Source organism: Piliocolobus tephrosceles, chromosome 3 (assembly GCF_002776525.5).
Source record: "Piliocolobus tephrosceles isolate RC106 chromosome 3, ASM277652v3, whole genome shotgun sequence".
Classification (NCBI taxonomy): domain Eukaryota; kingdom Metazoa; phylum Chordata; class Mammalia; order Primates; family Cercopithecidae; genus Piliocolobus; species Piliocolobus tephrosceles.
This window is the reverse complement of record NC_045436.1, coordinates 66,683,325-66,708,814: the sequence shown is the minus strand read 5'-3', so window position 1 is coordinate 66,708,814 and position 25,490 is coordinate 66,683,325. Positions and strand designations below refer to the sequence as shown.

Below are 25,490 nucleotides of genomic sequence, written 5' to 3'. Positions count from 1 at the left end.
TAAGTTAAAGTGCATAATGATTTTAACTCAATCACTTCATGTGTAAGAATTAACTCTACAGGTATTCCCATATTAAACATATGTATAAGGATATTAATTTAAGCAAAAGGTTGGAAACTGTCTACCTTTAGAAGACTGTCAAATATAATAATTGATATAATGAATTATATGGCCATTCCATTAGAATGGAATATTATACAGATATTTTATTTGTGTTGTTATGTAACTATTTGTCAAGTATATTGTGCAAAAATGTATATACACAATGTGTATAATATGCTATCATTTGTGAAAAAACGATTCTGTATATATGTGCATATGAATATGCATTCTCTGTAATGATTCATTAAAAAGTGGCAAAAATCCTTGTCTTTAGGAAGATCTGGGGCTTGGATAGGAAGGAGTCTTTTATTTAGAACTTTTTGAACTTGTTCATGCATACTTTTAACCTTCTAAAGGTTAACATTTTCACATATGAAACACATTTAATAGGCAAGTTTTTCTCTGGTCTAGAAGAAATGTTAGATAATTAGAAATCAAAGACACTGTGAAAACACTTATGCTCATGAGCACATACAATTCTAGTTTCAATCAAATAAAGTCTCTTGTGTTGACAAGACAAAATTAAAACCTTCAGCTTTCATTTCAGTTGTGCTAAAAATGAGCCAGGTAGTATCACTACAGTTACATTTGCTATGAGCCTTTCTTGCTCCAAAGACAATTTGGTTATCAGAAGGTGTTTGTGTGCAGCAAGTGGCATCTGTTGCCTATTTGTCAGGAGCAGAAGTCTGAGCACTTCGGTCCACTGCATCTTGTTTCAAAGTCGCCGAGGAAAACAATGCAGTCAAACACCAGGTGGAACACACATTGCTCACATACAGAAGAGACAGAGCAAGATCAGCTTCCCTAGAGGACTTCAGGCTCCCCTGACCAGAGGCTCCCTCTTGGCAGCTGACACAGGGTAGGTGGCCTGCACACACTCCTCTTATGCTGAAGGACGCCCATCCCCTCCCCCACAGGAGACAGAGCAGTGGGGTTGGTCAGATGCCATATGATGCACATGCTTAAGCAGAGCAAAGGACTATACATTGACTCTGAAACCAAGGAAGATATTACTATATGAGACGGTAAGTTCAGCACAGACCCTGTGGACTCTTAGTATCTTCAAAGGAAGTGTTCCAGGCCCAAGGCCCACTCTCAAACAACTGAAAAGGAGTTAAAAGACTATGTATGAGATTCCATTTCCCAACAGTTTGGCTCTTTCACAAGGAAGAAATTAGAAGAGTCACAGAATTGAAAACGAGTTAGAAAATATACAGTTATCTTGAAAGTTTTATCCATAGGGAAGCAGTATAACAAAGAATAAGAACTTAAGATTTGGAATCCATGTTTTATTTATTATCAATGGGCAATTGGGGAATGTTTAAAACTTCTCTGAACTTTAGTTTTCTTGTATGTAAAATGGGGCTAATACAATCAGCTTCCAACTTGTAATATGTTAACTGAGATAACACATAAAATCTCGGCCAGGCGCGGTGGCTGACGCCTGTAATCCCAGCTGTTTCAGAGGCCAAGGTAGGTGGACCACGGGGTCAGGAGATTGAGACCATCCTGGCTAACACGGTGAAACCCTGTCTCTCCTAAAAATGCAAAACATTAGCCAGGCATGGTGGCGGGTGCCTGTAGTCCCAGCTACTAGGGAGGCTGAGGCAGGAGAATCGCTTGAGCCCAGGAGGCAGAGGTTGCATTGAGCCAAGATCGCACCACTGTACTTCAGCCTGGGTGACAGAGGGAGACTCTGTCTCAAAAAATACATAAATAAAATAAAATAAACTCCCTACACCACCTGTCCTAACACAGAGGTATTAAGTGCTCACTATAGGGTCAAACTTACAGGGAAATATGGGTGATGTAAATGCTGTTTTGAATTTTCTTTACAACTAAAAGAAGAAAATTAGCAAATAATGTTTCCAGACAGTTCTATTTAATACTTTACGTATTTGAGAAATTGACTAAAAAGCAAATGTTCATCAGGTTTTTTTGGGTTGCACAAAAGGAAAATACAGGGTTTGTTTGCCAAATTTATTTGGATGTGAAACCAACTTCATCAAACTTAAAAATTCTAACTCCTTGTGACGTAGGGTTCTCAAAAGAGCGGGTAGAATTAATACTGTTCTTGGATTAATGGTTCAAAGAAGTCATTATGTTTTGTTTCTTGATGCTGTAGATTTAACAACATACTAGTAGAGATGTGTAACTTCTTACATGGATTAGACATCAAGAAGCCAATGTGTACATATAAACTAAAAACTTAAAATGAATACATTCAGATATTAAAGTACAAAACTGTATAACAAATACAAATTTGTTAATTTTCCACAAGGACCAAAACAACACTATTAATAAAGAGTAGTCTTTTTCATCACTCTCAAAAATTCTTCCTCATTTATTTTTCCATCTCCATCATGATCAGCTTCATCAAGCATTTCCTGTAAAACAAAATGTAAATATATGAAATACATTTAAAATGATATAAATGAAGTCAAACACATATTCAAAACCAAACTTTATTTTAAATGTATAAATACAACTAGAGTTAGAATTATAATCCTAAATTATCACATAAGTTATAATTACATATAAATTATAATTATAAAAATAAGCAAAATCTACCCGAAGTTCATCATGTTAAATTTTCCCCTAGTTTGAGTAACCCTCTTGATACCGGTTAGTGTTATACTTCCAGTATCATCATCATCAAATAATTTTAAAGCCTTCAATATTTCTTCTTTTTCATCTTTTTTACTCTTTTAAAAAAGAAGCAACTATATAGTCTTTCATTTATTTATTTTATTAAGCTGGACTTACTAGATCCTTGGGGTCTAAAAGCAGCAATGTGCCAGGTAGCTGAGTTCTGATTTTATTTATTGGTCTTTTAACAATTATGTACTCACATCTGCCCTCAGGGTGCTTTAATGTAGAGCTTGCTGAAGTGGAGGAGGCACAGGGTGGTAGAGAATGCATCTCTTATTAAACCTAGTAATTCAGATCCTTTACCAGAAATGTAAGCTTCAAAACAGGAAGGTTGTCTCTTTCAATGCTCCTTAGAATAGTGCCTGGCAAAAACAGGCACTCAATACATATTTGTTGAATTCAAGGCTTCCAAATTCTGGCCCCATTCTCTCTATCCTGTAATATAGCCTCATTATTTCCTGACAAAAAACTCTTCTCCACATCATAGTCTTCTCATTACTACCCTGAAATCATATGAGCATTTAATCTTGCTCTTCCTATTTCCCATCCTTAAAAACCTAGTTCCAATTATTTCTCTATGAAACCTCTGATTACTCCAGCCCTAAAATGTAGCAGGTTATTGCTAGTATTTCTTTGAAAAATAAAATCACAACTATATCATTTTTATACTCACAATGGCAAAAATATCTTCAAAACTAATGGTGCCAATTCCTTCTTTATCAATTTCAGCTATCATTTTTAAAATTTCTTCTTCCTTTGGTTCAAATCCTAAGGCCCACATTGCAATCTGAAATAGGAAGAAAATAAATTATAACATGCCATGATTTTATTCTAAGCTTTTTAACGCCCTATTAAGAGCTTCTGTCTTTTCTATTATGGACTGAGCATAAACATAGAAAACTAGGTCAGCAGGCCTGTGTTCCAATCCTACTGTGCCATCAGGTACTTCACTGTTACACCCTGGGCTTTTGCCTACTCATTTATAAAGCACAATTAAAATGCTTAACAAGATATTGTTTTGTTAACGCAGGGCAGCCATATGCACTGAAGAGACTTTATATCAAGGTTTCAGAAGACTACTGTTAAAGAAAGCCTTAAAGATTGCCACAAATAATACGGTTTTTAAAATGATTTAGAATTAGAAATAATTTCAGAACCTTCTTTTACATCGATGGTTCCAGACCTATCGACATCAAATAAATTAAAGGCGTCTTTAATTTCTTGCTTTTGGGATTCATTCAGTTCAATTTTTGCTGCTCTTTTCTTCCATTGATCTGAACTTGTATGGTAGTTAGATGTCTGTAATACACACACATATGGGTGAAAGAAAAATTACCTAACTGGAATAGTTAGCAGAACCAGAATAATTGATGATAAACTATTAAAGTACCTATTTACAGGAGTAAGGAAGGAGTGCAGTTGCTGCCAGGGGCAGCCTTCCTTGCTCTGGGCGAAAAACTTTAGCCCGGGCCCTAGCAGAAGGTTACAGCTTCACACTCACCAGGTCCCCAGCCGGCACTCTCAGCCGGGACCTCCCGGCGTCACCTCCCACAGCCCCGCCCAACCCAAGTCTTCACAGCTCACAAGCGGTTGCTAAGGCCGCTCTCACCGACCTCTCTCAGCCCCGCCCACCCAGCCTGAATGATTGATATCCAGTCCATCCAATGGACAGAAAAGAAGGCCTTTAAACCAGCCCTTTCTCTCTACTCTCTACCAATAGAGTGACGTTACCGCCTTTCGCAGCCTGGCGTTAAGCGGAACTTTTCTCTCCAACTGTGTTTCTTAGCAACTAACCCCCGGCTCCACCAGAAGCCCCTCTTTGCACATGCGCAAACTGCGGACAGGGAAGGGGGCGCCCTAGCCCTGGCGCTTTTAGTGTTGCTGTCCCAGCCAGAATCGCGTCTGGCCGGTGGGAAGCCGGGAACTCCAGCCTCCCGCAGGAGAGGAGAGAGGAGCGAGGTTAGTAATGAGGTGCTTCCGCTGACTGCTGAGCTAAGTCTTTCCTGAAGACGTGGGAGCCGTTGTGTTTGATTTTTCTGTCCTCTTCGGGCCAGGGAAAGGATGAGAATCTAGGGCCTGGAGGGCCTGGGGTGAATTGGTCCAGCATGTGGCCAGGAGTACTAGAGGAAGACGGGACTGCCCTTTCTTTTTGCCGCTAGACTTTCCTCATTTTCCACAGTGCCTGGAGCTTGGCCTTCAGCCATTTACCTCCTCCCTGTTTTGGGCAGGGATTCTGGCATGGTAGACACCAAAATTTCTGTATAGCAGTGGCAAAGGGCAACAGTGTCGTTGGAGGGACGTGGGTATGTGGATGAGCATGGGTCTTGGGATGTGTTTAAAGCTTCACTACATACATAAACGTTTTTACATATGTTTCTTGTAGCATTTGTTTACAAGGTAGGACTTTGGCCCCACCCATAATACTATGGGACCCCGCCCCCAACCCCAACACACACACACACACACACAGACACACACGCCCCCAGCCATTTCCTTGGCCCATGCACTTCAGGGTCAGACACGGGTAGTCTGATTATCCAGTTGATTCAGTAACGGCCTAGACTTAGACACTCGTGAAACTTTTGTAAACTAACTCAATCTCTTGTCCAGAGGGCCGGATTTACTGCTTCTGTCCATTCTGAATTTGGCCAGGAATCAGCTTAAAGGACGGGAGAAAGAGAGGTAGGGTGGACCGCTGACTTCCTGGTGGCAATGAAGAAATGAGAGAATCTTAAAACTTCTAACCTTTAATTGCTCACATATGCGGACCCCTTTTATGCCCCCTACAATGCCTTCTCTAGAGTAAATATTTTCTAAAAATTATACTGGATTCTTCAAAAATGGAATCAGGAAGAATTCTAACGTTAGTCTTTTTTTTTTTTTTTTTTTTGTCTCACTTATCTTCCTGAAGGTAGGAGAGGAAAACAAGTACAAAGTGCATTCTTAAAGCACTCTGTCAAATCACTTTTCATGCTTTAGTAAGTAGAAACATGGTACATTTTCCAAAACCATCAGACTGTCTTGTTCATATTATATTCCAGACAGACACGCGAGTATTGTAATCATTGATAAAAATCTCATTAGGTTTCTGGAAAATAGGTAAGGTTATCCTCCTATTGCAGGTGATTTTTCCATATGAAATTACCCAGTGAAAATTAAAATGGCTCAAATTCAAGATAATTTTTGAGTTAAGTAAAATGTCACTTTTTTTAATTTTATTTTTTTATTTTTTATTATTTTATTTTATTTTATTTTTTTTTTTTTTTGAGACGGAGTCTCGCTGTGTCGCCCAGGCTGGAGTGCAGTGGCCTGATCTCAGCTCACTGCAAGCTCTGCCTCCCGGGTTCACGCCATTCTCCTGCCTCAGCCTCCCGAGTAGCTGGGACTACAGGCGCCCGCCAACACGCCCGGCTAATTTTTTGTATTTTAGTAGAGACAGGGTTTCACCGTGTTAGCCAGGATGGTCTCGATCTCCTGACCTCGTGATCCGCCCGTCTCGGCCTCCCAAAGTGCTGGGATTACAGGCTTGAGCCACCGCGCCCGGACCTATTTTTTATTTTTTTTGAGACGGAGTCTCGCTCTGTCACCCAGGCCGGAGTGCAGTGGCCGGATCTCAGCTCACTGCAAGCTCCGCCTCCCGGGTTTACGCCATTCTCCTGCCTCAGCCTCCTGAGTAGCTGGGACTACAGGCGCCCGCCACCTCGCCCGGCTAGTTTTTTGTATTTTTTAGTAGAGACGGGGTTTCACCAGGTTAGCCAGGATGGTCTCGATCTCCTGACCTCGTGATCCGCCCGTCTCGGCCTCCCAAAGTGCTGGGATTACAGGCTTGAGCCACCGCGCCCGGCCAAATGTCACTTTAATATATGATTTTTCACATCATTTATCTCGGTTGGAAAGTTGCTCTTTATCAGTTTCAAGGTTATATACTTTTTTTTTTTTTTGAGACAGAGTCTTGCTCTGTCGCCCAGGCTGGAGTGCAGTGGCGAGATCCCGGCTCACTGCAAGCTCCACCTCCCGGGTTCTTGCCATTCTCCTGCCTCATCCTCCCGAAAAGCTGGGACTACAGGCACCCGGCACGACGCCCGGCTAATTTTTTGTATTTTTAGTAGAGACGGAGTTTCACCGTGTTAGCCAGGATGGTCTCAAGCTCCTGACCTCATGATCCGCTCGCCTCGGCCTCCCAAAGTGCTGGGATTATAGGCGTGAGCCATTGCTCCCGGCCATATATTTCATTTTTAATACTACTATTAAAGGGATTTCTTAGACCCAGAAATGAATAGTGACTAAGTATATACTCAACCCAATCCTAATTTCTAGGATCTCTTGGATCATGTTTGATCTAATGACAATTAAAAGGCTGAGTAGTATATTAACCTATTTTTATATCACGCTATGATTTAGGCTTTTATATTTGGAATATTTACTGCTAGTTAAAATGTTTTTTTTAATTGTAGGCTCAGATTCCAATTCCCAGATCTTGAGTAGGATGTAATTAGTTTCGAGAAATAGCCATTAACGAATCTAACTGCACTTTAGAACGTTATCGTTATCCAGGAAAACATTAAACACATAGGCAATCTTAAATCTCCCAAATGTGTTTAATGCTTTCTATATGTCATGCACTATGCCAACTACTGGGTGAGTTCGAAAGAAATAAAAGTAGAATATAAAAGATGAATAACTAAGGAATCTACAGATTAGTGGGGGAACTAGACACAAACATAATACAATGTTTTTAATACAGGGTATTTTTAATCTGCTTTAGTAGATGGGTATAGAAAGTTCCTTGGGAGCACAGAAAGGAGGGACAACTCTACCCCAGGGCATTAGAGAAGGCTGATAGGAAATGAGGCATTTGCCTTGGGTCATGAAAGATCTATAGCATTCATGGAGATGAAGAAAATATAGAATATTCAAATCAGTATCACTTAGTGAAAATAAATGATATGTTCTAGTGTGACAAGATCATGAGGTTTATAAGGAAAGGTGGGAGAGGAGTCATAAATTAGATTGAGGTTAGATTATAAGGCACATGTATCAAGCCAAGGAGTAAAGACCTTCTTTTTTAAGATAAATAGATGTTTTTTGGCAGTGGAGTAATCTGTTTAGGTTTGTGCTTTTTCAGTGCCAATTCTGACTACCATATGAAGGAGGAACTCTCATTGGAAGCAATTAAAGGGCCTCAACTAAGGCGGTGCCAAATAGGAATCAGGTCAACTCCAAGGATGGTTAAAACTTATATTCATGTTGGAGAAATACTAAAAATGCCATCTGTTTTCTCTTGCTTCAGTTTTGTTCTTAAATTTGTGGGAGCAAATATGGTGAAAAAAATTCATTCACTTACCAAATATTTATAGAGTACTTGCTGTCTGTCAGGCAATATTGTAGGTACTCAGGATATATATCATTGACTAAAATTGCCTTCCTGGAAATTACATTCCGAGAGAGATATAGTCTGTAAAAAAAAATAAGTAAATGATATCCTATTTTATAAGGGAATAAGTGTTATGGAAAAAAGAAAGTAGAACAGGTGGAAGAAATCCAGAGTACAGAGGGAAAAGAGGATTTGTGGTATTCTGTAGGGTGCTCAGGGTAGGCCTCATTGAAAAGCAGAAAATTTGAGAAAATATTTGAAGGTGATGTGACAATAGATTTCTTAGGGAAGAGCATTCCAGAAAGAGGGAACAACTAAAACAGAAACATTGAGATAGGGAACATGCAAAGCGTTACAAAAAGGAGGCCAGAACAAAGTGGCCAAGGGATAAAATAGTAAGTGATAAAGTCAGAAGGGTAAAGAAAGGACTGCAGAAAATTAGGGCATTGTAAGGACTTTGACTTTGATTCCAAGTGAGACGGGTAGCCCTTGCAAGATTTTGAGCCTAGGAGTGAAAGGATACGAGTTCATTTCTAAAAGGAACTCCTGTGTCAAAGGCATAAAGCTTTATTTTCTGAGTTAGAGGTTTTTTAACAGTAGAGTGACATGGTTAGACTTCTGTATTGGGAATAGACTAGAGATGAGCAAACAGTTGATTTAGATGAAGAAAAGGCTAGTCATGCCCATCAAGAAAATATAGTTATTTTTCAAAATGCAGCTCCTGAAAGCATTGCATGTCTTATTACTCTAAACTGAGTACCTTAGACAAACTGGACATAATCTTTGGAAAAGAAAACTTCTTCTGATGTCAAAATTCCAGTTAAGTTGTCTGACTCTGCTCTTCCATTACACGACTCTGCTCTTCCATTACACACTTAGAAAGTCAAAGAAACATTAAGCTGGCAAGTAGTGAAAACAGAGAACTGTTTGTGGAAAACATTGGTGCGTAACAGGACATGCATAGCAGGACAAGAATCAGATTGTGTCTGGGCAATGCCAAGAAGAGTTGCCAGTAGTACTTATCATCTTTGAAATTATCCACTTTGTTATCCCCTTTGCTGTTTTTGCCTTTTTATACCCAATCTGTTAGAGGATGGGGCGTTTTTGTTTTGAGTTTTTATTTTATAATTATAGCCAACTGTAACCTATTCAAAATAATAATTTAGGAGCTCTTCTAAAGTTGGGAATACTAAGACTTTTTAAAAAAATTACTAAAACTTGAAATAGCTTTTTCAAATGCCAAGGCAGATTTACCTTGAATATTGATTTTGATATCAGGTTTATGTGACTTTTTGCTTATACATTAGTTTTGTTTAAATAATTTCATGCCTTTTGTATCTAGGAAACTTTTTCACATAAATTAAATACAGATTAAATTTGAAATAGCCCATGACTTTTTCCATTTGCTCTAAGTTCTCTCTGACTTTTCTACTCATAGTAATACCTTGTGATTTAAGCATAGTATAGAAAGGAAATCATAAGCAGAGACTCTGATACATGTACAAGTTAAGAGTATGAATAAGGCTTGCAAGAAGGCAGAAAGGTTTGGAAGAGGGAAACTCAGTAAAAGATTCTAAAGAAGAGAGGGTGAATTACTATCATGCTGGGTGAGGGGCAGCTAAAAGGCAGAATTATATAGTAGTTAATAGCATAGGCTTTGACATTAGACAAACCTGGGTTTTAGTCCATAGCCTTTTACAAATTAGCTGTGAAATTTTGTATATATTATATAACTATTCTGCTTCATTTTCCACATCACTAAAATAGATTATAGTACCTCCCTCATGTTGTGAGTACTACATTACATAATACTTGTAAAATGCCTTATTTTACAAGTAAGTAAGCTTAGTAAGCTTTCATAACATGTTCAAAATGAAAAACAAAACCCAAAAGTCAAACTTTTCAAGCTCGTCCTTTCAGCAAATTATTTTGGAACAACTGGACATCCATGAGGAAAGAAGAACCCCTACCTCACACCATTTACAAAAGTTAGTTTAAGATGACTTATTAACATAAATATGAAAGCTGAAACAAAGGGAATAACAAATTTGGCATCTCATGCTTCCTGATTTCAAAACTTACTGCAAAGCTATAGTAATTAAAACGTGTGGTACTGGCATAAGGATGAATGTATTGAACAGTGGAATTGAATTGAGAGTTCAGAAATCCATAGACATCTACGGCCAATTGATTTTTGACAAAGATGCTAAGACCACTCCATGGGGAAAAGAATTGTCTCTTCAGCAAATGGTACTGGGACAATTGGATATCCACATGCAAAAGAATAAAGTTGGACTCCTACCTTATACTTTATATGTAAATTAACTCAAAATTGGTCAAAAAACTAAATATAAGAGATGAAACTATAAAATTCATTGAAGAAAACATTGGGATAAATCTTCTTAACCTTGGATTTGGCAATGGATTTTTAGATATGACACAAAGAATATGAGCAAACAAAAAAATAGGTAAATTAGATTTCATCAAACAACAACAAAAATAGGTAAATTAGATTTCTAATTCCTTTTTCTTTTTCTTTTTCTTTTTTTTTTTTTTTTGAGACAGAGTCTCCCTCTGTCACTCAGGCTGGAGTGCGCAATCTCAGCTCAATTCAAGCTCCATCTCCCAGGTTCATGCCATTCTCCTGCCTCAGCCTCCTGAGTAGCTGGGACTACAGGTGCCTGCCACCACACCTGGCTAATTTTTTTGTGTTTTTAGTAGAGACAGGGTTTCACCGTGTTAGCCAGGATGGTCTCGATCTCCTGATCTTGTGATCTACCGCCTCGGCCTCCCAAAGTGCTGGGATTACAGGCGTGAGCCACCACGTCCGGCCTAGATTACTAATTTCTAACTAAAAACTTTTGGTTATCGAAATACATAATCCAAAAAGTGGAAACTAACTTACAGAATGAGAGAAAATATTTGCAAATCATAGTTTGATAAGGATCTAGTGTCCAGAATGTATAAATAACTCTTACAACTTACCAACAAAAGACTAACTGCTCTATTTTTAAATGATCAAAAGACTTGAATAGACATTTCTCCAAAAAAGATACACAAATGACCAATTCACATGAAAAGATGCTCAATATGAGGGAAATGCAAGTCAAAAACACAATGAGATACCACTTCACATTCACTAGGATATCTATAATATTACAAAATATTACAAAAGCAAAAATGGCAAGTGTTGTTCAGTATACTGGACTGATTATTTCCCCCCATGCTACCCCCAATTCGTGTCCTTCTAGCATCTCAGAATGTGATCTTATTTGGAAATAGGTTCTTTTTAGATGTAATTAGGTAAAGTGAGGTCATACTAGATTAAGATGGGCCCTGAATCCAATGACTGGTATCACTGAGTTATAAGAAGTCTGTATGAAACAGAGGCAGAGGTTAGAGTTATGCAGTCAGAAGCCAAGGACCACCAGGAGCAACTAGAACCTGGAGGAAGCAAGGAAGGATTCTTCCCTTGATCTTTCAGGAGTATGGCCCTGCCAACATTTTGCTTTTGGGCTTGTAGACTCCAGAACTGTGAAAGAATAAATATGTATTGTTTTAAGCTACCCAGTTGTTTGTGGTAATTTGGTATGGCAGCCCTAGGAAGCTGATGCAGTGAGGATGTGGAGAAATCAAAACCCTCATACATTGCCGGTGGGAATGTTCAGCTATTATGGAAAACCGACAGTTCATTCAAAAGTTAAAGATATTTGCTCCTCCTTTTCATGCCTGTGGCTGGATGTCCCACAACACTATAAGAAATGTGAGTCAGACCTTTTGCATTAAGCAACCAAGAATGAGAGACTCCGCCTTTTCACCCAAATCATGAATGACCAGTGAAAGCAAGTTATTTCAGAGGAACAAGCAGCCCTTGAAACGTTAAGGCTTAGGCTTGAAAGTTGAAGAGCAGGAATCTCTCTTTCAAAGACCCTAGAGCGTAAACCTTTGTGTGGCCAAGTGGGATTAGCCCTCAAGGGCACATGCCAAGGACAGAGCAGCCCATGTAGACAGCTTCGGAGGGCATGGGGATGTGGGGAGTTAGGGGTAGCTCCTCATTATTTGTTGGGTGAGTATAGGGGCAAAGCTCAGTGGCAGTCAGGCACATCTTCAATGACAAGCTGTCTCCCCTACGTGTTTAGCATATATTATTAGAACACGGCCCATGTCCCCACTCCTGACCTGCCCCTACCATTTGGGCCTTATAAGGCCAAGTAGAGAAATCTGGCAATAAAAGGCAAATGTGAGCATGCTTTCTTCAAGATGCATCATAAATGGTTTTCTTTAAGTGAATGAAGACTTTGACAGAGAAATACCTTTGTAAGTAAACATTAAGAATGCTGGCTGGGTGTGGTGGCTCACACTTGTAATCCCGGCACTTTGGGAGGCCTAGGCAGGAGGATCACTTGAGCCTGGGACTTTGAGACCAGACTGGGCAGCATGGCAAAATCCCATCTCTACAAAAAAAAAAAAAAATACAAAAATTAGCTGGGTGCGGTGGCATGCGCTTGTAGTCCCAGTTACTTGGGAGGCTGAGGTGGGGGAATCACCCAAGCCCAGGAGGTCGAGGCTGCAGTGAGCCATGCCACTGCACTCCAGTCTAGGTGACAGAGCAAGACCCTGTCTAAAAAATAAAAATAAAAAGAATGCTAATCATTTCTAGGTTCGTTGTGACTCATTGTAATACTGGGGATCTCCCTTGTAACACTGGAACTAAAAGACAGTGACAAAAGCTATGTCAAGCATTCATTATTCTGAAGAGGAGGAGAAATGCCACATACTTTTCCCAATGAACCTGTGGTGGAATCAATCCATGGTTGTGTCTTGCTTTGAACAGACTTTTGTTCTCAGCACTCCTTACGATGAACTTTTATGCTTCATTTCCATATCTCTCTGCACAATTAGATTGGGAACTCCTTGAGGGCAGAGTGTGTATAATCTTTGTCTTTGTAATCCCGGCAATTAACACAGTGCCTTTTTGCTGTAGGTGCTTAAGAAGTACTCACTGAATACATGAATGAATGAATGAAATGAAGGAATGACTAGGAATGTTTGTAGTGCTATAATATATAATGGGATATACTCTGGTTTACCATTTAGTCTCATGATAAACAAATAGTCTTTATCACCTGGTAATGTTTTGTTTTGTGTACTATAAACATTTCAGTTGTTTGGGCATCACCATTCTATGACAATTGTCTTCAACCTGGAAAGTTACCACAGAAATTGTTACATGACCAAGTGGTACACCTGTCTTGGCAAACTGAGAAGGCCAAAAATGATTCCAGACAATCATACTCAGCTGATGCCGTGCAACCTCTAAAGCTGGTCTTATTCACATTTGGTATTATTTCTAAATTTCATGAGCTTGCATTTCCTTGGAATACTCATGGCTGAAAGAGTAAAATAAAATGAAATATTTCTTAAAAAAAAAAAAAAGTTAAAGAATTACCATATGACCCAGCAATTCCACTCCTAGGTATATAACCAAAAGAATTGGAAATGAGCACTCAAGCACATACTTATATACACATGTTCATAGAAGCACTCTTCACAATAGCTGAAAAGTGGAAACAATTCAAATGTCCATCAATGGGTGAACAGATAAGCAAAATGTGATACATAACTACAGCCATAAAAATGAATGAAGTACTAATACTACAACGTGGATGAACCTCAAAAACATGCTGAATGAAAGATACAAAGGTCACATATTATATGGTTCCATTTCTATAAATATCCAGAACAGGTAAATCCATAGAGACAGAAGATTGGTGGTTGTCAGTATCTGGGGGAGAAGGAAACAGGGAGTGACTGCTTAATGGCTAATAGAGTTTTCTTTTTGGGAGATCAAAATGTTTTAGAGGTAAATAGAGGTAGTAGTTGTATAACATTGTGAGTGTACTAGATGCCACTGAATTGTACAGTTTAAAATGGTTACCTTTACGTTAAATGAGTTTCACTTCAGTTAAAGACTACAACCATAAAGCTTTTAGAAGAAATATAGAAGAATAAATATTCTGCTTAGGAGTAGGTAAATCTTTTTTAAATAGAACACAGAAAGCAATCTTATAAAAAAAATTTAAAGATACATGGACTAGGGAAATAGGTTGCTAGGCAGTATTAAGGGGCACTTGAGGTTTGAGGTCGATGAATTTAAAATGCCACTAATGAGCATGGTTGTGTTTTTCTGTTTATTTTCAGCTGCACCAGGGCAAGCATGGAGTAGACAAGGCTGAATTTCATCAAGATTAGTAGCTTTGCAAGGTGAGTTAGATGAAAAGAAAGAGGAGCAGGGAATTTGAGGGCATGTTATATGTGCAATGGAGTGATTGTAATAATTAACAAATGGAATTTAAACCAGGTAAATAGGGAATTGATAATATGGGGGTTGGAGGTGAAGGAAGGGCAACCAAACATGATAAGATCAGTTAGCTGGAAGACATAATGGGCCTCAGGATTGTTGAAGTTAGAGTCCTAAAGTATATTTGGATGCTGCATTTTGTTTTTTTGTTTTGTTTTGTTTTGGAGATGGAGTCTTGCTCTGTCACCCAGACTGGAGTGTAGTGGGCAACCTCACTCAGCTCACTGCAACCTCTGCCTCCCAGGTTCAAGTGATTCTCATGTCTCAGCCTCCTGAGTAGCTGGGATTACAGGCATGCCCCACCACACCCAGCTAATTTTTGTATTTTTAGTTGAGATGGGGTTTCGCCATGTTGGCAAGGCTGGTCTTGAACTCCTGACCTCAAGTGATCTGCCCGCCTTGGCCTCCCAAAGTGCTAGGATTGCAGGTGTGAGCCACTGTGCCTGGCCTGATGCTCCATTTTGATGCTGTGTAGAGATACGCCTGAGTATATTATGAATTTTTATTCTACAGAATTGAAAATTTCACAAAAGAGGATTTGAAACTTAGTTCAGACAGTTCATTATTCGTTGTCCTAGGCAGTACTAGTTATCTTCCTTAGTCCTTAAAAGCCTATTGGAAGCTACTCGTGAGGAATACAGGTTGCATATCCCTTATCTGAAATGTGTGGGACCAGAAGTGTTTCAGATTTTTTATTTTTTCAGATTTTGGAATATTTGCATTATTTACCAGTTGTATTAGGGTTCTCTAGAGGGATAGAACTAATAGGATATATGTGTATATGAAAGGGAGTTTATTAAGGAGAATTAACTCACATAATCACAAGGTGAAGTCCTGTGACAGGCCGTCTGCAACCTGAGGAGCAAGAAAGCCAGTAGTGGCTCAATCTGAGTCCCAAAGCCTCAAAAGTAGGGCAGCTGACAGTGCAGCCTTCAATGTGTGGCTGAAGGCCTTCTGGCAAACCACTGGTCTAAGTCCAGGAGTAACCTGGTGTAACCTGGAGTCTGATGTTCAAGGGCAGGAAGCATCCAGCACGGGAGAAAGATGAAGACTGGAAGACTCAGTAAGCCAGCGTATTCCACTTTCTTCCACCTGCATTTTCTAGCCTTGCTGGTAGCAGATTGGATGGTGCCCACCCATACTGAGTGTGGGTCTTCCTCTCCCAGTCCACTGACTCAATGTTAATCTATGTCAACACCCTCACAGTCACAGCCAGAAACAATACTTTGCATCCTTCAGTCTGCAGTTGATACTTAATGTTAACCATCACACCAGTTGAATATTCCAAATTCAAAAATCTGAAATCTGAAATGCCCTGATGAACATTTCCTTTGGGTGTCATGTCAGTACTCAAAAAGTTTCAGATTTTGGAGCATTTTGGATTTGGGATTTTCAGACTTGTGATGCTCAACCTGTATCGTATTATGGCCTGCTGTTGACCTTAAGATAGATCTTGAACTATGCTACTCTTCAGCTTCAAGGATTAATTTAAGTATTATAGAAACAAATTACCAGTGATGTGGCCAGTACTAGAGGAAAAGCAAAAATCTAAGAGTTGTTTGCTCTTTAATATTTGACATTTAAAAGATACATATTACCCCAAGAATCATCAAGTTTTAGAGTTAGAAAAGAAAATTTTACTATAGACTATCATCTATAATCTTAGCTCCTTAGCTCTGGCACTTTTAAGTAACAGGGAGCTCACACCTCACAAGGCAAGTTATTTTATTAATAGACAGCTTTTCAATTAAGGAGTACCTTGTTGAGAATTCTTTTTATTGGGCTAAAGTCTTTCTTGTAACTTTCTGTTCACTTTGTATGTGAATTCTGAAATATGCAGACGAAGTACAATTGCTCTTGAACCTCCCTTTAAGTAGTATTTTTTTTCTTTATAATCTATTCAGTAACCAAATCCATCCCCTTCCCTCCATCCCTCTTCCGTATTTCTCACCTAGATACATAACTATGGAAGATTCTTAATTGGCCTCTTTACCTCCAGTCTGGTACTTGTCTAGTCAGTCCTCTACAGTGTTATCAGTGGTAATATATCCAAAACATTACAATTATTATTGTTATTAAAACGAACTCATAAAACACGGTGCCAGATATTGTTCTAAGTACTATATTCACTCCTTATGACTCTATGAAATAGCTTCTATTATTATCCCTATTTTTTAGATATGGAAACTAAGGGATAAAGTACATAACTTGCTGAAGGCTATATAGCTAGTAAGCAGTAAGATTAAGTTTACACCCAGACTTCTAGGTTTAGAGTACATGTTTTCAAACACTACATCAAGTTGTTTCGTGATCTTTTTTATTAAAAACATTTTAATGGTTCCCATTACAGGATCAAGTTTAAGCTCCTTGCTCTGGCACATAATGCCCTTCATAAACCAACTCCTTTCCTCTTCTAGAACTTCATCTCCTACTGTTCTCCACTACATGTTTGTTTTGTTTTGTTTTGTTTCATTTCTGAGACTGAGTCTCACTCTGCTGCCCAGGCTGGAGTGCAATGGCACCATCTCAGCTCACTGCAACCTCCACCTCCTGGGTTCAAGTGATTCTTCTACCTCAGCCCTGCAAGTAGCTGAGACAACAGGCCCGTGCCACCACGCCCGGCTAATTTTTGTATTTTTAGTAGAGACAAGGTTTCACCATATTGGCCAGGCTAGTCTGGAACCTCTGACCTCGTGATCCACCCGTCCGGCCTCCCAAAGTGCTGGGATTACAGGCATGAGCCACCGTGCCCAGCCGCTCCACTACATTTTTTATATTCTCATAAAACCAGGCTACTTCTATTTCCCCTAATACACTATGTTTTTTCACATATATGTGCATTTACTACTGCCTCCTTCAACTGTAACTCTTTCCAGTTACATTTTCAGTTATATTTTTCAAGACTCATTCCAAGAATGGCTTTCTTTTGGAAACATTGCTTATGGCCCTCATGCTTCATTTCCTCTGTTGGATGGAGTGCTTCTCTTCCATTCTCCCATACCTTTATCATTAATAGAATAATAATACTATATCATTGCACTGAACCTTTTTTAGTGGAAATTATATGTACCTCAAAAGCAGGAAGCATATCTTATTTTTATTTCTATATAGCATTTATAACTGAATTATACTGAATGAAGTTCCAAGTTTTTATTTTCTTTGCAGATCATGATACATGGTGATGGCTTGCAGAGTCATAAACAAAAGAAGACACGTGGGACTTCAACAACTTTCATCATTCGCGGAAACAGGAAGAACTTTCCTAGGCCCACTAAAATCATCCAAATTTATTATAGATGAAGAATGTCATGAAAGTGTATTAGTCAGTTCAACAGTAAGGCTTCTTGAAAGTTTGGATTTAAGCAGTGCAGTGGGACAGCTTCTCAATGAAGCAGTTCAAGCACAAAATAACACATATAGAACTGGAACCAGTACTCTTTTGTTTCTTGTTGGTGCTTGGAGCAGTGCAGTTGAAGAATGTCTTCATCTTGGTGTCCCCATTTCTGTAATAGTGTCAGTAATGTCAGAAGGCTTAAACTTTTGTAGTGAAGAAGTAGTTTCTCTTCAAATACCTGTTCACAATATATTTGACTGTATGGACAGCACAAAAACATTTCCTCAACTTGAAACATTTAGTGTAAGTTTGTGTCCTTTTCTACAGGTCCCTTCAGATACTGATTTGATAGAGGAAGAGCATGGTCTCAAAGATGTTGCCTCTCAAACATTGACCATTTCCAGTCTTTCTGGGAGACCTCTTAAATCATCTGAATTCTTTAAACCTCAGGCTAAGGTTGAAGCAGATAAGAACACATCACGAACTCTGAAAAACAGCCTGCTTGCCGATACCTGCTGCAGAAAGTCAATACTAATCCACAGTAGGCATTTTAATAGGACAGATAATACTGAACGGGTAAGCAAACCAGATGGATTTCAAGAACATGTTACAGCTACTCTCAAAACTTACAGATGTAACGATTTGGTAGAGTTGGCAGTAGGCTTGAGTCACGGAGATCACAGCAGCATGAAGTTAGTAGAAGAAGCAGTACAGTTGCAATATCAGAATGCTTGTGTGCAACAAGGCAACTGTATAAAACCATTTATGTTTGACATTTCGAGAATTTGTACTTGCTGTCTACCAGGCTTACCTGAAACTTCTTCTTGTGTTTGTCCAGGATATATCACTGTTGTGTCAGTATCTAATACTCCTGTGATCAAGGAATTGCAGAGTCAGCCTCTCCGAATAGTTCTCATTGAGGGTGACCTCACAGAGAATTATCGCCACCTGGGATTTAATAAGTCTGTAAATATTAAAACAGCATTAACTAGCATGGAGCTTCAAGAAGACAGCTCAGAAGAATTGTGGGCAAATCACGTATTACAGGTATTAATCCAGTTCAATGTGAACCTTGTCCTGGTACAAGGAAGTGTGTCTGAATGCTTAATTGAAAAATTTATAAACAGTAAGCAGTTGGTAATTGGCTCAGTGAATGGCAGTGTGATGCAGGCTTTTGCAGAAGCTGCAGGAGCAGTACAGGTGGCCTACATTACACAAGTGAATGAAGATTGTGTGGGCAATGGGGTCTGTGTGACCTTCTGGAGAAGCAGTCCCTTGGATGTTGTTGATGGGAACAACAGAATCGCAATCTTATTAAAAACAGAAGGAATTAATTTGGTTACAGCCGTGCTCACTAACCCAGTTACTGCACAGATGCAAATCAAAGAAGATAGGTTCTGGACATGTGCCTATCGTTTGTATTATGCTCTAAAAGAGGAAAAGGTCTTCCTTGGAGGTGGTGCAGTTGAATTTTTGTGTCTTAGCTGTCTTCAAATTCTTGCGGAGCAATCTCTGAAAAAAGAAAACCATGCCTGCTCAGGGTGGCTCCATAATACTTCCTCTTGGCTGGCTTCATCTCTGGCAATATACAGACCAACTGTGCTTAAATTCCTGGCAAATGGATGGCAGAAATACCTTTCAACTCTCCTATATAATACTGCCCATTACTCATCAGAATTTGAAGCCAGCACATACATTCAGCATCATCTGCAAAATGCCACAGACTCTGGCTCTCCTTCATCTTACATCTTGAATGAATATAGTAAACTAAATAGTAGAATTTTTAATTCAGACATTTCAAATAAATTGGAGCAGATTCCAAGAGTGTATGACGTTGTTACACCAAAGATTGAGGCGTGGCGCCGAGCACTGGATTTAGTATTGTTAGTACTTCAGACAGACAGTGAAATAATTACTGGACATGGACACACACAGATGAATTCACAGGAATTAACGGGCTTTTTGTTTTTGTAGTGTTATTGGCTAAGTCTTTGGAAAATAATTTTTCATAATCTGTCATGCTAATAATAAATGTATTGCTAGCCAAGTCACGGTGCCTAAAATGCCAGCTATTGCCAAGAAGAAAATAGTTGATGTCTGTCAATAACTGTGCATGGTCTGAGATTTTACCCTATTTATAAGCTAACAAGTTATTCTGTTATTGTTTCATGGGGTACTACAGAAAGCACAAGACACCTGGGTCAGAAACAAAGGACTTTTATTATTCACAGCAAAAGCTGTAGCCAGAGCTTCATGTTGGTTTTATGCAATTCCTTATTTTTCTAGTTCCCACAGGAGGAACATAAAGGGCCCATGATGAAAGCCTGCACACAGTGGGTTATATTGTAAGACAGAAAGACTGAGCTTGGGATATTAACTGCTTTTATAGTAAGCAAAAAATATCCTGGTCTTTGTCCAAAGGGAGTTATTACCTCATACTTCGAGATTGCGTAGTGTAAACACAAGCCTGGGACATGGAGTAGGTAAAGATAAAGTCCTTGCATTCTTGGCATACCCAGTAAGTATGGAGGGTCACTCAGAGCCCATAGTGGATAGTCTCTTCCAACAATCTGCTCCTCAGCCTGACATGTTCTCGGCCAAACTTGAATTTTCACATGAGTATGCCACACCATCAGCTACTCTGATTAACCTGACAGGTTGTTTATTCATTACCAAATTTGTTCATTTGGTCTCATATGGCAATTAATGAAGGCTGTTATCAGATACAACAGCAGGATGAAGCCAACCTGCAGTATTAACCTCAGTCCTGTCCCCCAAGGTCTTGACTCAGTCAACTGTAAGTTCCAAGGGAGGATCAATAGATCTTTTTATTAGGCAGCCTGAAGGTAGTGAAGGACCAATTTATTATATATTATGACCCAATAAAGGGAGCTTTGACTGACCTGCTGATATGTGGTGTTATTGCCAATAATTACGGGTGCAAAGCTGGGTCAAAAAGCAGACCCTGTTCCCTATAGAGAGCCCTTCTATGGCTTATTTTCCCCACATACAAGTACATAACCCCAAAGGGTCTAGGTTACTCTAGTTCAGAATTATTGTCAAACCTGATTTAAGTCATCATATATGGATTTCAGTCACATAAGTAGTGCTACCGAGTAGTTGCAGCCTCAGTTGCTATACATGATATAATCCAAGGCCACTGAGACAAATTTAGAGAAGTGTAAGATCAGTCAGAATGAAACAAGATTGTGCTGGTCCCTGTGTTTCTACATGTTCACATCTGGGAGCTGCCATTGATGGCATCATATACTGTCTCCTATACTGATAGAGTCTTAGTAAGGTGTTGAGCCTCCTTTAGCTGGTAAGGCCAAAGAGACAGCATTTATTTGTTTTATTGCCAAAGGGATTGAGTGCTATAAATCTCTCCAGTCTCAAAAATGACTGGTCAAACAGGGCCCTAAATTTTGTCTGGGTTTACCAGCCATTCCTACTGGTAAAGGTATGAAAACACCACAGTCAAAGCTGTTGGAAGTGGCTTCTGATTTCAACCACTAGAACATCATCTGCGGTTGACCTTTGAACAATGCAGGGGACAGGGATGACAATCCCCTGCACAATCAAAAATCTGCATATAACATTTTTGGTTTTTTTGGAGACAGAGCCTCCCTCTGACACCCAGGCTGGAGTGCAGTGACGTGATCTTGGCTCACTGTAACCTTGCCTTCTGAGTTCAAGCAGTTCTCCTGCCTCAGCCTCCCAAGTAGCTGGGACTACGGGCACCTGCCGCCACACCCGGCTAATTTTTTGTATTTTAGTACAGACGGGGTTTCACCATGTTGCCCAGGGTAGTCTCAAACTGAGCTCAGGCAATCCGCCTGCCTTGGCTTCCCAAAGTGCTGGGATTACAGGTGTGTGCCACCACGCGCAGCCTGCATATAACTTTTGACTCCCCCAAAACTTTACTAATAGCTTAACTGTTGACCATAAGCCTTACCAATAACACATATTTTGTGTATGTATTACATACTGTATTCTTACAATAAAGTAAGTTAGAAAAAAAGAAAATGTTATCAAAATCACAAGAAAGAGAAAATAACACTATTCATTAAATGGAAGTGGATCATCATAAAGGTCATCCTCATCATCATCTCCATGTTGAGTAGGCTGAAGAGGAGAAGGAAGAGGGGCTGTTCTTACTGTCTTGGGTGGCAGAAGCAGAAAAAAATTAATGTGTAAGTGAACCCATGCAGCTGAAACCTATGTTGTATAATGACATTTTGGTCAACTGTGGACCACATATATATGGTGGTCCCATGAGATTGTAATACCATATTTTTACTGTACCTTTTCTGTGTTTAGATATGTTTAGACACACAAATACTTACCATTGTGTTACAGTTGCCTCTGTTATTCTGTACAGTAACATGCTGTGCAGGTTTGTATCCTAGGATCAATAGGCTATACCATATAGCCTAGGTATGTAGTAGGCTGTACCATCTTGGTTTGTGTAAGTACACTCTCTGATGTTTACACAACAGGGAAATCACCTCATGATGCATTTCTCAGAATGTATCCCCTTGGTTAAGCAACACAGGCCTGTACTTTCAGTTTTGATTGATTGCCCAACTCAGCCTCAACAAACTTGTATTTTTAATCTAGTCAAAGTTTTCTTATTGCTGATACCATTTGTTTCAGCTTTGTGGACTCCTTGACTTATCAGCCACAGCCAAATTTCCTGTTTTCTAGGGCCCTGGAGAATGCCGCTTCATTGTCATGTCAATGTCTTCTGCCTCCCACCCTGAAGTGTGTGAGTAACAACGGAGACACCATTTGGGTGGCTTGTTTTAATCCTACTTCTCACTGTTTAGCCTCTAAACATTCATTAACAGGTAAGAGGGAAGCCTACTCCCCTCTTCTTTTCCCACTCTTGGATGAAAGCATTCACTACTGAATCCCAGAGAGTCTTCTCATATCTCCTAATCTAGCCATTGAGGCCTTCCTGTTTTCCAGTATTAAAACTTAGGTACACTAACTTTTAGAGTTTATTTGAGCAGGTAGTGATTTGTGAATGGAACAACTTCAGACTGCAGGCAGTTTGGGCTCCAATGAAGGGATGCAAGGGGAAAACTTTTATAATGTGTTCATGGAAGCAAGACAAAGAAAATATTTGACAGGTTAAGGTGGAGCAGTAGCTTTAAATTCCCTAGTTAGAGGTTTACTGGCAATTTCTAAAGTCCCTAGTTAGAGTTTAGTTGTCAATTTCTGATAGATTATGCTGAAGTTTCATTTTCCTAGGCTAGGCCCTTTCACCCTGATTTGGGGTTCAGTTTGTTTATGTAAGAACTCAGGATATTAGAGTTATTTTAACATCAGAAAGCCATGGCTCTGTTAGCCAAAATTGTCAAGAATTGTGCAATGTTTGAGATTTTACCCTACTTACAAGATGTTTTGGTCTGAATGTGTTCCCCCAAAATTTGTGTGTGGGGAATTTTTTAATTCCCAATGCAACAGGATTGAGAGGTGGGGCTTAATGGGAGGTGTTCCATAAGCCTTTCCACCCTTATGAATAGATTAATGCTGCTATAAAAAGAGCTTTTAGAAGTGGGTTCACCCTCTTCTGCCATGGGGGGATTCAGTGTTTGTCTGTTTTTGTCTTTCTGACTTCTGCCATGTGAAGACACAGTGTTCTCCCTCTCCAGAGAATGAAGCATCCAAGGCACCATCTTGGAAGCAAAGACTGGACCCTCATCAAAACCCTTGATCTTAGACTTCCCAGGCTCCAGAACAGTGGGAGATAAATTTCTGTTTTCTATAAAATACCCAGTCTGTAGTATTCTATTATAGCAGTGCAAAATGAACTAAGACACATGCTAACAAATTAGCCTGTTAAAATTTCATGGAATGCTGGCAGAAGACATGAGACTCATGGGTCAGAGACAAAGGACTTTGTAGTATCCAGAGCTTCATGTTGATTTGTGTCAGTCCCATGTGCTTCCCAAATCTCACTGTATGAAACAAAGAGCCCATAATGAATGTCTACACACGTAGTGGGTTGTGGTACAGGAGAGGACCACCAAGCTTGGATGAGTCACCACTGTTATAGTAAGCACAAGCAAGCCTATTTTTTGTCAGGAGGAAGATATTACATCATTCCGTAAGATTTCTCCCTGCAAACACAACCCTTAGAAATGGCCTAGAAAAAGAAAGAGCATACCTGGCAAGACTGTGCAGGAATGCTCAGAGCCCATAGTGGACTGCCTCTCCCAACAAATTCTTTGTCTTTTGCTACTTAGCCATAAATTGAATATTTAAAGATTAAATTACATGTGTAATTTTTGGAATTGAATATTAGAGGAGCCCTGGGAAAATAGTTAAAATAGTAGTAAGAGTTACTGATTACCTGCCATTTTCCAGAAACTATTTTAAATCCTTTACATGCTGTATTAATTAGCTAGGACTGCTTTAATGAAGTACCACAGACTGGGTACAGAAATTTATTTTTTCAAAGTTATGATGAATAGAAGACTGGGATTAAGGTGTGGACAGGATTTATTTCTTCTGAGGCCTCACTCCTTGCCTTGTAGATGGCCACTTTCTTGTGTCTTCAGTCTTCCCTCTGTGTGTGCACATCCCTGGTGTCTATTTTTGTGTCCAAATTTCCTCTTATAAGGACCCCAGTCAGACTGGATTAGGGCCCATCCCAGTGGCCTCATTTTAATTACCTCTTTAAGGACCCTATCTCCAAATAGTCACATTCTGAGATACTGGGAATTAGGGCTTTAATATATTAATTTAGGGGGACACAAACCCATAATACATATATTCTCTCAATCTTTGCAACATCCATTTTCTCTGTTTTATAGATGAGGAAATAGCCTTAGTATGGTTAAGAAACTGGCCCAATATCTCACAGCTAGTAGGAGGTAGCACTGGGATTTGAACCAAAATTTTATTGGCTCTGAAGTCTGTGTCCCTAAGCATTAATTATGATATGAAACTTTTTTTTCTGTAAGGTAACAGCAAAACAAGAAGAAAAGAGAATGTCTGGTTTATTTATAGGGCTAATTTAAATGTGTTAGAAATGTATCTTATCTTCATGCTTGGGAATGGTAAAATAATATCATGTCATATTGTGCTAAATAATGAATTTTTCTGCTTTAGTGGTTGTCTTAAATGTGACCACATGAAAACCTTGCACAGGCAATCATCTCAGTTATATATATAGCCTTTGTTCTACATTGGAATAATAGCAATGTTGAATGTTAAACTGTTTTTAAAAATAAAATGTATGATTTTACCTAGGTAGATACTGGTACTTTTATTTTCCCTCTGTATAGCATTAAAACTTATTTTTGTTAAAATATTATACATATTATGAGTGTTACTAATATTAATTGACATAGATGTTCAATTCAGTTTATGTAATGGAATTTTTATGAAGTTGGTACTTGCATATATTAGTAGTGCTAAATATTTATTAAATTCATGCATTAATATTTTCCTTTGAAATTAGAAGTCTTACCCTAATAGAGATTTTATTAATTTGTTTTGTTTCTACATCCTAAAAAACTTTATACTATCATGGAGTTTATCTGCCATTTTAAAAATTCTTATAATAACAAGAAATACCTTCAAGTTTTAATTATTCCAGGAACTATTCTTTCCTTGAAAACTGAGGGCAGTCCCTGGAATAAATTTGGTTCATG

The 25,490-nt window shown here is 39.1% G+C and overlaps 1 protein-coding gene and 1 long non-coding RNA gene across 2 annotated transcripts; one reads left to right on the top strand and one right to left on the bottom strand.

The window, feature by feature from the left end:
- Positions 1 to 2,376: 2,376 nt before the first annotated feature.
- On the bottom strand, positions 2,377 to 4,284 carry LOC111546239. The gene is made up of 3 exons (XR_002732707.1): positions 4,256 to 4,284; positions 3,428 to 3,541; positions 2,377 to 2,489 (listed from the first exon to the last, which is right to left on the bottom strand). It is a non-coding gene; the product is annotated as an uncharacterized LOC111546239 (long non-coding RNA).
- Positions 4,285 to 4,514: 230 nt separating this feature from the next.
- Positions 4,515 to 19,874, top strand: BBS12 (Bardet-Biedl syndrome 12). Its single transcript, XM_023217551.2, has 3 exons — positions 4,515 to 4,713; positions 14,330 to 14,392; positions 17,655 to 19,874. The coding sequence occupies exon 3, from the start codon at positions 17,665 to 17,667 to the stop codon at positions 19,795 to 19,797; it is 2,133 nt and encodes a 710-aa protein (XP_023073319.1). The 5' UTR covers positions 4,515 to 4,713; positions 14,330 to 14,392; positions 17,655 to 17,664; the 3' UTR covers positions 19,798 to 19,874.
- Positions 19,875 to 25,490: the final 5,616 nt, after the last annotated feature.

Coding starts and splice junctions, on each gene's coding strand:
- BBS12 (XM_023217551.2), top strand. CDS start 17,665: ATGGTGATGGCTTGCAGAGTCATAAACAAAAGAAGACACGTGGGACTT.